Genomic DNA, 17684 nt, shown 5'->3' with positions numbered 1-17684 from the left:
GTAAATGTTTGAGTTTTTGGTATAGAGGATCCCAAATATGGGAAACTATAAAGCATACTCCTCAAAACAATTAGAAGTAAATAGTATTAATTTGTTTCAAATTTTGAGAAGCATGTATAAATATACGTGACTAGAAATCCGTGCTGATAACTTGTTAAAATTTTTACCGATAGTAAGGGATTTATCAATGAAGAGATAAAGATTTAAAGTAAGTAGTATGATAGAAGCTTTTTGATATTTACACACACTAGTTCACAATATGTGAACTTCTCTTATATAGCCAAAATTATGGAATATAATAGTATACATTATTGTAATACATGTAAATTATTATACTAGGTAAAATTGCATTAACCGGTTAAAACTACATGCATGTGAACTTCAATCATCTTTGTATTTTTCTCAACAGTTCCCATTTTTTTTCATTTTTGGATCCTATGAAAATACCTACCTACCCTTATTTTTTTGTCTTTATCTCTTAAAATACCTAAAATACCCCTATATTATATTTTTGTAAGACTTTGTGATACCGCCTGCATTTAACTTTCAGAGCATGACCAATGGTGAATAACCACTAACTCACAATTCTCTCTCTGCTCTTTGTGAGTTAACTCATTATTGTAGTTTGTGTCACAAAGCTTACCCATGAGGAGGGGAACAACCTACTACCGGGTCACTGACATCAAAGGCAAAAACAATTCTGATTTTATTGTGGTTCAATAGTCTTGACAAGTGTCAGTGACATCAAATAAATGTAAAATTTGATTTCTTTTAGTATTGTGGTAAGCAACCTTATCATTGTAGAAAAATAAATAAGGTGACTCATAATACTCCCTCTGTATTTTATTACTTGCTCCATTTCTCCATGCATAGAGTTTTAGGAGGAATAGTTGAAAGATATAAAATACTTGTATGATGGAAGTGGGGTTAGTTGCAGAATAAAAAATCTAAAAAATCAAAAGTGAATGTAAGTAGGGAGGAGGGAGAATATGAAAAATATTACAACATGATGTGAGGGGACCATTAGTGAAAAGGAAAATAGTAAAGTATTGTCAAAATTTTCAAAAAAAAGAAATGGAACAAATAATAAACTACGATTGCAAAAAGAAAGTGGAGCAAGTAATAAAATACAGAGGGAGTAGTAACTTAAGATAGTGGAAAGTTATGTGAAAGATGATTTAGAAGAGAGATTAAGGCATGCATAGTTGTGAGGTTATTCACCATTGGTTATGGTCTCATGCTCCACTCATTTCTTCTCTCTACTGTACTAATTATTTCACTTTACTTAGGAGCCGTTTGGTTGGGGGTATTCATCAAAGGGAATGGGAATCAACTGTCCTGATTCCCTTTGTTGTTGTTTGTTTGGCATTTTTTCTCATTCCCTTTACCCTCTCCATTACCCCAAATCCTTCCAACTTCATTCCCCACCCCCCCTAGGTTTTTCCATTCATTTTCCTTAACCACCACAACACCACCACATCCAAACCAGCCACCACCATCCTACCCTATCCCCACCACCCAGCCACCATCGCCGCACCTCCACCGTCCCTCGCCGAAGCTCCCCTGCCCATTGTCGGAGCTCCCCCGTCCCTCGCCGGAGATCCCCTCCCCCGTTCCTTGTCCAAGCCAACGCTCGTGAGCTCGCCGCTGCTCTCACATGCACCACCTACTGGGTGTCGTCATCCCAACCAAAACCCCGACCACCATTGAATTTGAAACCCTGGCCTCTCTCAAACCCTATAACAACCACCAAATCTCCGAAACCACCAACAACCCCAAAACCCCTCTTCTCCTAAAATCTCCCACTGCTCATGGGTTGATTTATTTTGCTTGGGTTCGGGCTGCAGAGGGATTTTAGGGTACAGTGGGTGGGTTTCAATGGGTTGGGTGGGTGGATTTCGTGGGTTTTGGCGTTTAGGAGGTGGCTAGGTTGGGTGGCCGGATTTCAAAAGTTGGGTGGTTGGGTTGCTGGGGTAAGGGGGATGGACCTAAGGTTGGATTACTAAAATAAATTTTCATTCCATTTTCTTTCATTCTCTTTGTTCATTCCATTCCGTTTACCCCATGCAAACCAAACGGCCCCTTAATTCTTTCTTTCTCATCACTTTCTCTCGATATTGGAGGAAAAACCAAAAATATTTCCTTCTCTTTCATTTTGCATAGTCGCTAATCTGTGTGATTTTTTTTGATTGGCTGAAAAATTTGCCTTCTCAATTTTAATTGGATGTTACTAAGTCGTATGAATTAAAACTTTTGTGCTTTGTTCTTATTAATTGGCTGATTGAGATAGTGGAATTCACCAAAGAATTCCCACTTCAAAACCGTCTCTTTTCATCACTTGCTCCTTCTAATTTTAGTAAATCATTGGCATTTTCTACTTTTAAGGTATTTTATGTACTTCCTCCTTTTTTTTCCCCGAATTTTTTTCACAAACGGGAACTATGTTTGGGAACGGAGGAAGACTAATTTACTACTATTAGGGTAATAAAAGTCAAACTAAGAAAAATGAAAGTGAATATAGGGAAGGAGGAGATAGTGTTGGTGTGATTATAAGGAAAATTATGTAGTGATGGTCTAGGATACATGGACACTTCACCCGAATGTAGTGTCCGTGTCGGACACCGACACTCGTTGGACACACGACGATACGTCTCGAACCGTGTCCTACTATGATACAGGCCGTTGTGGTTTTGACACGCCACCTTATCTTTTCAGTTTTTTTTTTTAATGAAAAAATTTAATAAGTAAAATAAGATAGATAAGGTAATAGTTAAATAATAGGGGTCTCTTCATATATAGCTCATTTCATGAACTAACAGAGTATTATGATATTGTTTATATGATAAAGTGTGTTCTAATGAGAGGATGGAATGACATACAACATAGAATTAGATAGGAAAAGAAATAGATTATACAAGTACTTCATGCTAATTAATTTGATAATTTTGTAATATTTGGATTTAAAATTGTAAGTATATGTCATTTATATGAATTTTAACACGTCGCTACCTGTGTCCCCTATTTTAAGATTGACGTTTTCTCATATCCATTTCGTATCCGTATCCATGTTAGTACCCGTTCTCGTGTAACCTAGGTGATGGCGTGGTATGAGGTGAATGAAGAAAAAGAAACTATTACCATTTTCGGGGTAATAATTACACTAGGGTGGGTAACTAACTAACTATGACCCTCATGAAGTTAATAAATCCTCCATCTCTGTATTTAATTCATGGCACAACTACCTTATTTCATTTGTAAACACATTGCCTCCTACAATAACACCTCTAATTACTTGTGTTTTTTTCAAATTTTACTATAATTACCCCCTTAATCAGGGGCGAAATCGATCAAGGGGGCTAGGGTAGGGCATGGCCACCCCCTTGATTTTGCATAAAATGTTTTTGTTTGTATATATAAACAGTTTTTAGTCAGTAGGTCCGTTGGCTTAATTTTTATGGAAAAGCATTATGAGTTTGTGACAAGGTTTCGAATTTGGTTGGACTCATATACTAGTAGATTTTTTTTAACTTCTTCATTTTTTGTTGTACGGCTGGTAGTACTCATTTTAAGTTTTAACTCCCTCATTCTTATTGTATTTGCTACAGACATCTAGTTAATATTTTTTAGCATGGTTTTTGAACTTGTATATTTTTTTTTAATAAAAAAAAATAAAATAAAAAAAAAAAACTTTTTAGCTAACGCTTTAGTAGCTTATTTTTTTGGAAGAAGGTCAAAATTTTATGTGTTATCCAATGAGAAATTAGAAATTATGTTGATGTTCCCGTCAAAAATAAATAAATAAATAAAATAAAATAAATTATGTTGATGTTAAAAATATATATAGATGATATTGACCGTACCCCCTTTATGTAAAATTTATGGTTCGCCACTACTCTTACTATTATACCCCCAATCCAAGCATGGGGGAGTCCCATTTATTATTTTGATGAAGGATTTATGTTTATCTAGGGGTACCATCGTATATTATAGGTAAAATTTGCACTAAAATCGCTATTTATATACGATAAATAGTTAAACCATGTGCACTTATTTACGATGTTGTCACTAGGTAAACAATTGTTGTTTAGCATGAAAATCAACTTGTATTTTCTCGTTACTTTAAAAGCGCAATTTATTTTGTACTCCTAGTCTCCTAGAGTACGATGTTCTTTATACTCCAGGTTCTTATTGTTTCATGTTATTTTAAGGTGTGTATTATATTATTTAAAAATGTATTTCATGTTATTTAACTATACATTAATGTTATTATTACATCATTTTCATCATCGTATTTCATATTACAGATGTTACTTTATTTATTGCATTATATTATTCAACATGATCAAACTCTATGTTATTGTGTAAGAGACTTTTTGTTACATAAATTATATATTATGTCACCTCTACTACTATTTTGGTTCTATCTCTTTTGTTTTCTCCTACCTCCATTAATTATTTCACTTTTGTTCTCTGTTTTTATTGAGGTATTTATTGTAAAGTTAGTTTTAAACAAAATAATGAAAGTTTTTAGCAAAATAACACAATGTTTAATCAATATTTTAAAAGGATTTATATTAAATAATAACACAAGATTTTAAGCAAAATAACAAAATAGTTTAGAAAAATAACATAAGGTTCAATCCAAAATAACATAATGTTTGAACAAAATAACAAAAGGACTAATATAAAAAAAACGATCACAAATGATAAGCAAAATACTCTGTAACATTATAGTTTAGCAAAATAATGGAGTATAAGGTTTAATTTAAAATAACACAATAATGTTTAAACAAGATAAAAATGGGATTGAGTTAAAAAAAATTAAAAAAAAAATAAATAAATAAAAAAAAATAATAAACTAATATAATAAATAACACAAGTTTAAGCAGAATAACATTAGATTATGATAATAATAGCATAAGGTTAAATTTAAGAGAAAATCAAGTCGATAAGTTTGATTTACATAAATTTGTAAATCAAGGGGTAGTATAGTCATTGTATCAAATTGGGGTACCTTTGTCTTTTTATCTACTTTTTTTCCCCATATTTTATTAACTTTTTAATTTGAAAAAGGTGGTTGCTTTACATTTTCTGTAAATCAGCTAATTGACTAGATGTCTCTCGAGGAAAGAGAATTGGTGGGATTAAATTTTAAGATTTTTGATATCTCAAACATTGTAGAGATTTGGAAGGAAAACTCATCATTCTTCTCTCCCCTTCCCTATCTTTCCATTCATTCCTTTTCCAATTCTCCTACCCTACCCTCCCCTTCTTTTCCTCCCCCTTCCTTTATCCAAACACACTGCTAGAGGGTTTTTGGTTCTTGCGGGGGCTAACACAATGAAATTTAGAAAGGGAAACAAAGAGAAAGAAAAGGAAGGACCTTGATTTTGCCTACTTGTTTGGTTGTTTTGCAAATGGAATGAACTACTCATGGATTTCCTTTGAGATTGTTTGATTCAAAGCACGAAATCTAATTTTTAATTTGGTAAAAAGTTATTAGAATTAAACTTTTTTTAATTAAAAAATGATTCATTAAAAAAAAGTCATACGACATCTAGGAAGAGATTTATATCTAACAAATACATGACAATTGAATCAAATAAAACCTTTTAGTAAAGCTACAATCGTGTTGCAAATCATACATTCTTCATTCTTCTTTCAAATTGTTATGATTTACATCCTTCTTCGACAAGGGGGTTTAGCAATCTGTTGTAGCCGTAAAGAAAATTTCCGTCCGATTCATCTAATTGTATTCGAAAGACTAACCTCTTTTTCAATCCCGCACAAATCTTTACCCATGAAACAACTCTAGTAATCCATCAAACAAAAAAAAACACAAATCCTCTCCCTCAAAAGAGAGAAGAGAAACTTCGTATTTTGAAGGAGAAAATTCCTCCTAAAGAAGAAGAAAAACCCCTTCTTTCGAGGGAAAATCATTCCTCCTAAAAGAGGAATAATTATTATAAACTTAAAGCAAATAAAAACAACGAGAAAAAGCACACAAGAAACAAAAATTAGGCTTTACACCGGTAAAATCCGATATAGGTCCCTCCAAAATTCAACAATAGAGGCTAGGGTTTTAGAGAGAGGAGAAGGGAGAGAGATTAGGGTTGTATATTTGTTCAAAATAATTAAAGTTAAATTATCATAATTAAACTAGTAAATGAAATAAAAAATTATCACATACTATATAAAAATAAATAAATAAATAAACTACCATCTAATATCATATCATATCACTAATAAATAGAGTCGGTCTCGCAGTCAGCGACACATGGCATTTCAGTTTTTCGCCAAGTGTTGCGCCACGTAAGAGATAAATAGGTATTATTGTGACACATATGATTCTAAGTAAGTTATTTTTGGATAAATTTTATAAGATAAAATTGTTGCATAGAGTTTTATGATCGATAAAATTCTAATATTTCATATATACGAAATTAATCATAACTTTTGGTAAATATCTTATAACTCAATTCTATTTCCATCATCAAATTTGTTTTAAAAAGTTCTTTAAAATAAGATCCATTTATAATATATTTAATCACAAACTTTTATACGTAGCTAGCCAAACCCTGTCACCAACTATTACAAGATCAGAGTTATTTCGTTAGTGCTATAGGGGTTACTTGGTTAGTGTTATAGTGGTTACTCAATCAGTGTTATAGATAGGGGTTACTTAGTCAGTGTTAGAGGTTACTCGATCAGTTAGTATTATAGGGGCTACTCAATCAGTTTTATAGGGATTACTTTGTCCGTCCAGATGGTGTAATTAGCCGCATACAAAATGCATTGTTATTTAATTTATTTAAAAAAAAATTAGATAATTAGTAAAATAAGTTTTAATCAGTAAAATAATTTTAGTTTGGTAAAAATACTTTCACTTCAGTGCAATTAGTTTACGTTCAATAAAAATAATTTCAAGTCAATAATAACATAGATATCTATTTACAAACAAAACTATACAAAGTACAATCCATATGATATCGTATGTCTAAATATCCTACATTATCAGAACGAATTATTTGACCATATTTAACATTTCAAGTAAAAATGTTATCTTAAAATTTTATCAACCACCTGGCATCGCCTGGGCACAAAACTAGTCACTGATAAATAAAGTCGGTCTTATAGCTAGGCCACGAGACAGCAACACTTGGCATTCCAATTTTTCGCCAAGTGTCGCGCCACATAGGCGACAAATAGGTATTATTGTGACACATATGATGTTAAGTAAGAGAATTTTGGAAAGATTTTTTAAGATAAATTGTTGTATAGAGTTTTATTATCAATATACTTCTAATATTTCATATATACAACATTAATCATATCTTTTTATAATTATCCTGTAACTCAATTCAATTTCCATTATAAAATTAATTTTAAAAAGTTCTTTAAAATAAGACCCATTTATAATATACTTAATTCATTTATATAAACAATAGAGAATAAGTAAAAATAAGTTTTATTAAGTAAAAATAAGTTTTATTATGTAAAAATAAGTTTTAATCAGAAAAAAAATACTTTCAGTTCAGTAAAAATAATTAAAATTCAATAAAAATAATTTCAAGTCAATAATAACATAAATATCTATTTACAAACAAAACTACAAAAGTACTTTATTATATAAATAAGCGATATGATATCGTATGTTTAAATTTCCTGCATTATCAAAAGGGATTACATGACCACATTTAACATTCAAGCCAAAAAGTTTTATCATAAAATTTTATCAACAATTTGGGCATCGCCCGGGCACAAAACTAGTATATATATAAAGGGGAGATTTTTTCCAAGTTTTTAGAGAGCCACGTAAGATTTTAATTTTGTAAAAATTATTAAAGCGCCATGTAGAATTAGTATTTTTGGGCGTGACGTGTAGGATTATGCCACGTAGGATTATTATTTTAAAGCGCCACATAAGATTAAAATTAAAAGTTTAAAGCTCTCTAAAACTTTGGAATATATACACACACACAAACAACAAGAGTTGGTTTGTATTGTTGTTTAAACAAAAATTTTTCAAAATATACATTGTTTATATATGTGTGAACCTTTATTGTATAAAATTAAAAACAAATAGTAATATTATGTATTAAATTTTTTTGTTATAACGATTGAATATTAAATGTTAAATTTAACTATTAATAAAGACTCGTGCATCAGACGGGCTTAAATCTAGTATTAAATAAACTAAACCACATATAGGAATTAAAGTAGCAAATTTAAATTAAATTATCACTACAATTTGATAAATGCAATGACTATACTACCCCTTGATTTACAAATTTATGTAATTAAGACTAATCGACTTGATTTTTTTTTTTTCCTTCCTCTTTTTTTTTTTGGATTTTCCATTTGGTACCATTGTAGTTTAGGCTTTTCCATTTAATACCCAATTTTTATTTTTATTCCAAATGGTACCACTATACTTTCAATTTATTCTCTGTCATCGCATTCCGTCAAATAAATTATGTAATCTTCAATTTGGGTGTCAAAAAAATTGATCGGTTAAGGTTAATAGGATGTTTTAGCCCTTAACAGCCTTAAGGTTCAAGTTCAAGGTCGAAAACAGCAAAAAAAGCTTAAAAATGTCACGATTTATGTGCAAAAAAAAAGTCTCGTCTTGTATATTTCGATTTGTTTAGCAAAAAAAAAAAGTCCGGTTAAAGTGTTGGGCTCATTATGATCTTAAAGGATCAAATTTTGCAGTCGAAATTAGAAAATTAAGGACCATCGCACAAAACTAATGTTTTATTTAACAGATGCTATAATAAAGAATAAGTCAAAATTACAATGGTACCATATGGAATAAAAATAAAAATTGGATACTAAATGAAAAAACCAAAATTACAATGATACCAAATAAAAAATCCCTTTTTTTTTTTAAGAACCTCATTTATTTGTTTTAAAAAGAAACAGATTATATATATATATATATATATATATATATATATATATATATATATATATATATATATATTTAATAAGAAACAAACTATTTAATTAATCAAATCAAGTTCCACCAAAATTTAAAACTTCAGGGAAAAGAGTTTATACAAAATACACGCAGAGTTAATATACGGAGTAAGATACTCCACCCTCCATTTTCCTTCCCTTCTTTCCCTCTATCTCCTTCAATCTAAACACAATAAAAAATAAAAATAACAAAAAACAAAACCCACCCATACAATCCAAACACACTGTAAAGTGTAAATTGACATTTAACAGAGTTCTTCAATGGAATCCCTCAGTATTAATTTCTGGCTGAAGCCAAACCCCAATTCCCAGTTCAACAATCGAATTTACTTTTATAAAGATAAGACGAAGATTAAAGTGGGAACCCAAGTAATTTCTGCTTTATCTTATCAAAAATTTGTAGACTTTGCTGTTGAAGAAACTAAGCGTCGTACCCATCTCATGTCTTCTCCTTTACAGGTTATTTCTTGCTTCCTCTTTGATTTTTCAATAATTTATTTTCTGGGTTTTAGTTGATATTTAACAATTTTAATGGTATGTCAATTGTACAGTATGTTGATTATAAACTAATCTTTTACGTTTTTGAATTTCCCATGTATTAAAAAATTTGGAGTTACTGAAGATTTAATCATTAAAGAAGATTTTATATGTTGTGAAGTTATTGCCAGTGATTCATCTTTTTTTTTTTTTTTTTATATGATTCATATGAAGTTGGTGTATTGGATTGCAGAGAAATTGGTAGGTTGTTTTTGGTTTGGAGGAAAACATTTTGAGTTGGATATTGTTTTTGATGGAAAGTATATATTGATATCGTTTTCCTTTGTTTGGTTCCATGATGGAATAGTTATGGAGGGGATTGGGTGGTAATGGAGAAGAAGAGGAAGTTGAGGAATAGGGTCATAGGGAGTAAAATATGGCATTCCTATATTAAGATTACTAAAGGTAGGATTTGGGAACAATGATGTAGAGAAAACTAAGTCTTAGAGCAACTCCAATGGTTGTAGCTAGGGGCTTGCTTGCAATATTAAATAATCTCTAGCTACTAGCCTAACCATTGGAGTTAGAAAATGCAATTAGCTTGGTCAAGCAAATTAGCTTTGCTTGGAAATTTTTTTGCTAAAATAAAACAAATTAGAATAAATAAAATAAAATTTAAAAAACGTAAATTAAGGAGGTGTTGTTCATTTAAATAGTAATCTAATAGCTAGCCATTGGAGCTCAAATGATAATTAGCTTAAAAGCTTATGTGGCATGACAAGCTAATTTGACAATTAGCTTGCCATTGGAGTTACTATTAGGTATGCGAAATTGATAGATGGCTTTAGGAAGGCAATCAATGAAACTTATCAACAAAACCTTTTTTTGGAAGGTTTTGATGATTTGTTTCTAATTGTACCATCTTTTGTGGAGTGACTGCAATATTCATTATCTCTTTTGTTTAGAGGTCTATATGGATGAGGGGGCGGGGGAGAAGAGCTTGACTATCATGCCATTTTGGAATGGGAGTTTGGTTGTTGGATATTTAAGTCTGATATAGTTTGTGTTTTTAATGGGAGGTGTTTTGTGTCTTTGTGATACTTGTTTATTGGTCAGTTACTATTAAATAAGTTGGATTTTTTTTTTTTTTTTTGGGTAATATCTCACTGTAGTCTTGTTGATGGTTGTTTTGTTGATGATTAGTCTATATCACGTTAAGGTAGTTATATCTACCTCTTATGCTTCTAGGCCAAGCATTAAACCATATAACTCTACATCATGGTTCATTAGGGAGCGAAATCCAAACTAGTTTGTCCAGTGTGCATCTTTTGTCATGCATGTGCTGATTGTGTAGGATTATTTTTGTCTTTAATAGATTTCATCATCATCTTGTTGTAATAGACTTTCTGCATCTCAATTATTTGTTTGTTAATTCCTTTTTTTTTTTTTTTAATCATCCAAACTATTGTTTGAGCGTCAACAGAAAAATTTTAGCCATATTGAAGCTATAGATGGAAAGGCCAACCTCAAGTTTCAATCTTTTGAAGATTCTAAAATTAGATTACTTCGCAGTATGCACATTGATGGGGGTGATTCGCTGCAGGTATTTCTTTCTTTCTTTTTTTGCCCCCCTAATACATACATTTTTATGGGTGTAAGGAAAAACTAATAAATGCTCATAGATAAATAATTGGCCATACGCAAGAGTTAGTCTGTTGTGTAACTCTTCTGAAAATCTTTATAAAAATGTGTGAATATGCTAATTCTACATACATTGAAATGTATATGACACACATACCAGTTTAGTAGGTGCACCTGTTGCTTCGAAGATGTCATTGTCTTTTGATTTCACCAGCATTCATTGCCTTAGAAGTTAGAACGAACGCATTGTATGCAGATTTTACCAGATACCAATTTAATAGGTAAGCCTGTTTTAAGAAGACGTTAATGTCAATTGAATCACCAATATGTAATGCCCTTAAAAGAGCACTCTGTATGTCGATCTTGGATTTGTTTAATGATGATGACTCTACATTAATCATCTCAAAATAAGATGACAAATTGACTAAGTTTGACTTTCATATAGCTCTTTGGCTGTATTGTAGAAAAGTCAGATCATGTATCATTTGTTTGTGAACAAAGTATCTTTGGAAGGCAAATGTTTCTCTAACAAGATCCTGGCCTAGGAGCTATCAAGTTAACATCATCTATCTTTTGTTTGAGAAGAAAAATTCATCTGGAAGGATATTGTTTCTTAAACAAGATAATCGTACAGTAGGAAGTAGGCTCTATTTTGTTAGTCTGGGGCCTCTGGGCCATATATAGGTGCAAAATCCATGCGATTGAAGTCTTACTTAGATATTCTGGATAGGAGCAAGCAAGGCTGCGGACAGTAGGTTTACATCATGGTTTACTGTTTATTGAGCACCTTGTCCTGAAATTTTGACAGATATTCTGAAAATATTAAGTTCTCTAGCAGTCCAGAAGGTTCAATATAGGTGTTAATGTGTTATGTGTAAAATTTTTTAGGTATTAGCCTGTAATTTTATTATTTCATGCATATTGCAGTTTTTAGCTACAAGCCTACAAGGGGTCATAATCTCATGCATTATAATGGGGTCAAAAAACTTTGTATTGAAGAATTAGTTGTGTGGATTAGCCATAGAGGAATTAGATTGGAATGGAGGAATCTGTGGTTAAAGATGTTCTCTACATTGTGATGGACTTGTAATGGCAGGGCATGAGTGTTTTGATTTTGGTACATTTTCAATTTTAATTTGTAAAGAAGCATGCTCATCTTTTGATGCCAAGAAAGGAATGTCTCCAAACAGTAGATACTTGAGATTTTATGCTACATAGGGGTATATTGTTTAACAAGCTGAGCCAGATACATATGAATGTAAGCTACATTGGGGTGTAATATGGTTAGCTACTCCATTGCCTCAAAACATAGATAGATTCACCAAATGATAGTTTAGTTGCTAACTCATTACCCTGCCCTAGTTATGAAACTACTCATAATCATCATAGAAATCATGGGACAATTGTACTCGTGATTGCATCATAAGCATGATCAAAACTTTAAATTTACCAATCAAGCTAGTAATTTAAACATAAATTTCGAAGACATATGAACAATTGCGCTATATTATTGCTATCAAATTGGGAAAATCAATTTAATGGCTAAAATCTAAATCAAGGATGACCTTGAGGAAAGAAAAAGTTCGCTGAATTGAGCTTGAATATTGAAGAATTTGAACTCATGATGAACTTTCTCTCGCTACCAATGAAGTTATTTCTCTTTAAAATCTAAGGATCGCCAACTAATCTCTCTCTAATTTTTTTCACTCAAAAAATCTGATTCATAATCTAAGAATGAATTAATCATTTTAATTACATTTTAATTACATTTTAATAAGATTAAAATATGACATCAAGATGTTGATCTCCGGACTTGCCACGGTCACATTTGTGGTTACACCGAGCTTATCTCTTGGTATAATGATCTGGGAACAAAGGGCATTGTAGGCATGCTCTCAATATACCACCAGCACACTCTCAACAAGCCATTGGCATGTCCGTGTGAATCCTGCAGGTGCCACGTAGATGTTATCCAACATCTGACTTTTCTATTTCACACCTGCGGGCAGGGTACGGGTGTAGAGCGCAGGTGTTTTTTGATTTATTTCCGTCAAACTCTTTTGATCTTTTTCTGTTCGCTTATAAGCAACATAGTTATATCTATATAGCATATATTGTGAAAGCATAGACTAGGAGCAAATATGATTAAATGACACATTAAAAGCCAAAAAAGGAGTTGAAACGAGCGCAGCTGATAAATTATGTGGTAGGCAGCTGCGGGAACTTATCTTTTCAGGCTAGGGCGCAGCTGATAAATTATGTGTTGCTTATATACTGGGTTCATGTGTATGTTCTGCCTAGGAGTGCTTGACAACAACAACAATAGCAGCAACAGCAAAGCCTTAGTCCCAAAATGATTTGGGGTCGGCTAATATGAATCGTTATAAGGAACTGTCCGATATAGAAAAAGGGACATAGCAAGATAATCAGCTGAAAGAATTTTAAAATGGTGTGTAAATTTTGCAGAGCTTCCTTATGGAGTGGGGAGTATTATAGCAGGAAGGCAGGGTATGTAGCTTGATAACGTTTGTTGTCCTAAATTATATGGAAGCCTTGGGTATTGAGAACCTTGACTTATGGAATGCTGCATCAATAGGTATACATGTGCAATCACAAATAAGCAGGATAACCTGTGTATATTATGGATCATAATTGGTGGAGTTACCAGCCTACTAAGGATAGTTGTTGGAATTGGAATAAAATTTGTGAAGTGAAAAATATTGGAAGTACTATGCTGTGGTAGTGAGTTGAAAAAAAAATGTACCAAAATTGGCTAACCATGCTTAAAGAATAATATTCAGAGAAGAAAATGTACCAGAATTTGGAAGTGAATGGTCTCAATATACCTTGGACAAGGAAAGTATGGAATGGATTGTTTGTTCCTTAACACAAGTTCATAAATTGGCTGGCCATGCTTAAGAGATTGCAACCAGGGAGTGATTGGTGAAGATACCATATGTTGGAGAGCTGTGGAATCTCATAAGAATTGGTTGGGGATCTGATGCAGAACAAGGGATATATTGCAGGGATGCTCAATTGGATCAATAGAAGATCAAGGGATCAAAGTTCTAAAAGGACGTAAATACAGCAGCAACTGACGTTGTGGTTTACATAGTATGGAAGATCAGAAATGATTCCTTATGGAATTATAAAAATTTGACAATTAATCACTCTGCACAAAGAGTTAAAGACACACTTAAAGTGATAATAGTGATAAACGGTGGATTTTTCATTTTTGTCTTCGTAAATGATATTTGTCGATAATAGCTTGATCATTAATGTTTGGTCTGTCTTCTGATGGATCCAACCTAGTTTATTTTCTTATTGATTTTAGATCTTAGTTTATATCCCTTTTGAATTTCAATAGTATTCTTGCTCTTAGCAACAAAAAAAGGAAAAAAAAAGTTACACTAAATAATTGACTTTTATTTCTTAACAACTTTCTACAATGCACATCCACTGTCCACGTATTATCTATCTCAGCAAATTTTTGCAATTTCCGCCTTTCTTTTCTGTTTTACCATCACAATGTTATGTGCAGGTGTTGGACTTTGGCATCTTCCCAAAAGTTGCTTTTGACTTGCCTATATTTTGTGCCAACTTTTTCAGCAGCTCATCGACGAACATTATTGTATTGTAAGTTGTACCCATTCCAATGTTGCTTCACTTGTGTGTGTATTCGTGTATGTGTGGTGCTCTGCTGATGAATGTTCTCTTGCTTCTTTGTTTTCTTTTTAACACCTTTATATCACACTCTTATGTTTATCCCTTTTCTTTTATACGGTTGCATCAGGGATCTCAATCCATTGCATGATGTCATTACTAATAGAGAATACAAAGAGAAGTATTACAAAAGTTTAATGCCTCTCAGCGTTAAGTATGCTGAAGTAAGTTTGTACTTCTTCTACATTCCTGGATCAAGTCTTGATGCTATCATCTCCTAACCCATATTAAAATTTCACTGATTTTAATTCAGATTATATGCAGCTTTTGCCATGGGGAGGAAAACTTACAGGTGAATCTTTGAGGTTTTTCTCACCAATAGTTATATGGACAAGATTTACTTCAAGCCAAGAGAAGCATGATATTCTATTTGACGCATTCAGTGAATATTACGAGGTGAATATCAACTTCTAGACTTGACTCATTGACTCAAATGCTCTGATATCTTGCATGAAATAACAGCAGAGGCAATTAATCATATTTGTTGATTTGTTAGCTGGTGATGTTTTGATGTTGGAAAGGGAAATCATAGACCATAACTTCATAAGCAATAGTTTACAACTTCACATTATATAATGTGTGGCTTTTAGTGAAATTAACAATCCACAAGACCACAAGTTGGAACCATGATCGTATATTTAGCAGATTCTTGGGACTGTCATTGCTTTCTTTGGTCTTGGTGTCTTGCTGGTGACTATCAGTTCATGTCTTTGTGTAGTCTTTTGTCATTCAACCTTCAAACTTAGTTGTCCCTAGAAGATTGCCCTAAACCCAAATATTACTTTTTTAAGATTCAAAACAAATTTATGCACATGGGTGGGCACAATTGTTGATGAGAGAAAGAGAGAGAGAGAGAGCAAGTGAGGTTGCAAAAGGAAAATTATACTAAATAAGTTATGGGGCAATCTATTGACTGGATTATGGAGATCTTGTCATATTGCTGAAGTAATAGTAAAAAATTGTTTCGAGGAAGAAGTAGAAAGTGTAGATTGGTTTTTGTATCCTAAATTAATGATTCTACTCCGAAGGACACAGGACACCATGTACAAATCCTTAAAATATGTTGTTATCTGTGCAGACATGGCTTGACTTGATGGAACATGCAGTGGAGGAGACTGCTGCTGACCAAATTATGCTCAACAGTGAAGCACAACATAAATACCTTACCTGGAGAGCAGAGAAGGTAAAAATATCTTCCCCCTTTTCCTTTTCCACCAGTATCATTTATTAAGCTTTTGCAAAATGACTTGATTGTTCCTCAATATGTTGTTTGTGAATTATACTTCGTAAATAGTATACACTGAAATACGTTTGGCTGGGGATGGTTTACAGAGAGAAATACTTCTAGTGGGCTAAGAAAAGTTTTTGCCAAGGTGGAGAGTTTTTGTTCTCATCTGAGGAATGAATGCCACACTTTCTATGGCTGAACATCTATGTTTTATTGTGATAATGTTTTCTATAATATCTGATTCCACGATTCCCACCATCCCAGTTTATAACATAATAAGCCTGACACTATCGTAACATTTGCAATAGGATCCGGGGCATCCAATGCTGAGGAGATTGCTTGGGGAAGAAAGAGCAAGAGTACTTTTCTTGAACTGATGAGCTATCTTCTAGCTATATTCATTTGTAATATGGGTGTAATTTAAACTAAGACTTTTTTTTTAATGAACTTCTATATCACAGAATTTGCTGAGGAGCTTTTTATTTAATGGAGTTGATGAACTAGGCAGTAAAACATTTCTGGACTACTTCCCAGAGTACAAGCTTGACGATGGAACCTTAAATGAGAAGCGCAGTATCATGGGGAAGTCTTTTGAGAACCGGCCATGGGATAGTAGAGGGGAACTCATTGATAACTGTTAAGCTTAATTTAATATTTGGGCTCAAAAGGTTGGTTCGTCGAAGTTTAAGAGCAGTCTCGCAGTGTTGCAACAATTGCAAGTGAGAAGCTGAATTTGAGTTTACTATTGGCAACGTTATTCTGAACGTGATCTGCTGATCCATGTTCTTAGCATTGGCTTGCAAGTCTTATACTATGTATATAATGTGAAATCAATTTATTCGCTTAATGCTCATGATTTTTTTCCCTGTTGGTTTCTCTTTAGATCAAAGCTTCTCTCAAGATACTTTTTGTTCTTGTAATACAGGTAGATTAAGTGTTAGTTTGTCTATTAGGTGTCTTAGGACATTATGTTAGTGATAGAGCGGAAGAATGTTTACAGAAATTTCTTTTTTCAATCACAAAAGAGCTGAATTACGAAAAAGCTTTTCATCTCTTTGCTTGATATAATGTGGTTTGAATCTTTTGGTTATAGTTTGATTGAATCTTGACTGCATTTTTGTGTAATCTATTTAAACGGAAAATACTACAACATATTTTAAGATGTTTTTGAAGAGAGCAAAAAATTGTACAATGACTTATATTCATTAGTTTGCTATTTACAACTAAGTGCAGCGAGTATTAGGTACTACTTGGTATTATGTAACATTGACATATTTTTGTTTTTTTTTTTTTTTTTTTGAAACACAATTTGTTTATTTAATTGTACTCCACATGTCTTTACTTTGGCTATATTTTTGCTACTAAAATATAAAATAATTTCGGTGTAACTGCCTTTAATTGACTTTTTCTACACAGGAATGACTAAATTTCCCTTTGCGGGGAAGGGAGAAGGCTGTTTTGTAATGTCTGATTAGGGCAAAATAACATATTTTAAATGTTGTACTGCATAAATTACTGTGGTATAAACGTACAAGCTTCGTATGATACCCTAGGCTTTCCCAAAGTTATTTGTTGGAGACATACACCTTGTTCTCTTGATGTACTTTTACTATTGTTTGTCATTAATTCATTA

General features: G+C 32.4%; 1 protein-coding gene across 1 annotated transcript; it reads left to right on the top strand.

The window, feature by feature from the left end:
• The first annotated feature begins 8990 nt into the window (after positions 1 to 8990).
• On the top strand, positions 8991 to 17105 carry LOC110734512 (phytochromobilin:ferredoxin oxidoreductase, chloroplastic-like). Its single transcript, XM_021914676.1, has 8 exons — positions 8991 to 9441; positions 10943 to 11062; positions 14642 to 14736; positions 14894 to 14987; positions 15088 to 15219; positions 15902 to 16006; positions 16360 to 16410; positions 16513 to 17105. The coding sequence occupies exons 1-8, from the start codon at positions 9244 to 9246 to the stop codon at positions 16690 to 16692; spliced, it is 975 nt and encodes a 324-aa protein (XP_021770368.1). The 5' UTR covers positions 8991 to 9243; the 3' UTR covers positions 16693 to 17105.
• Positions 17106 to 17684: the final 579 nt, after the last annotated feature.

This window comes from Chenopodium quinoa, unplaced genomic scaffold, assembly GCF_001683475.1.
Source record: "Chenopodium quinoa cultivar QQ74 unplaced genomic scaffold, ASM168347v1, whole genome shotgun sequence".
In the NCBI taxonomy this organism is placed as follows: Eukaryota; Viridiplantae; Streptophyta; class Magnoliopsida; order Caryophyllales; family Amaranthaceae; genus Chenopodium; species Chenopodium quinoa.
Note: the sequence above shows the minus strand (reverse complement) of the source record. Positions and strands in the feature narration are given on the sequence as shown.

Excerpts from the sequence above, each read along its gene's own strand:
- LOC110734512 (XM_021914676.1), top strand. The coding sequence starts at position 9,244 with ATGGAATCCCTCAGTATTAATTTCTGGCTGAAGCCAAACCCCAATTCC. Across the intron at positions 16,007-16,359 it reads TTACCTGGAGAGCAGAGAAG|GATCCGGGGCATCCAATGCT; the intron begins GTAAAAATATCT and ends CATTTGCAATAG. Across the intron at positions 16,411-16,512 it reads TTGGGGAAGAAAGAGCAAGA|AATTTGCTGAGGAGCTTTTT; the intron begins GTACTTTTCTTG and ends TCTATATCACAG.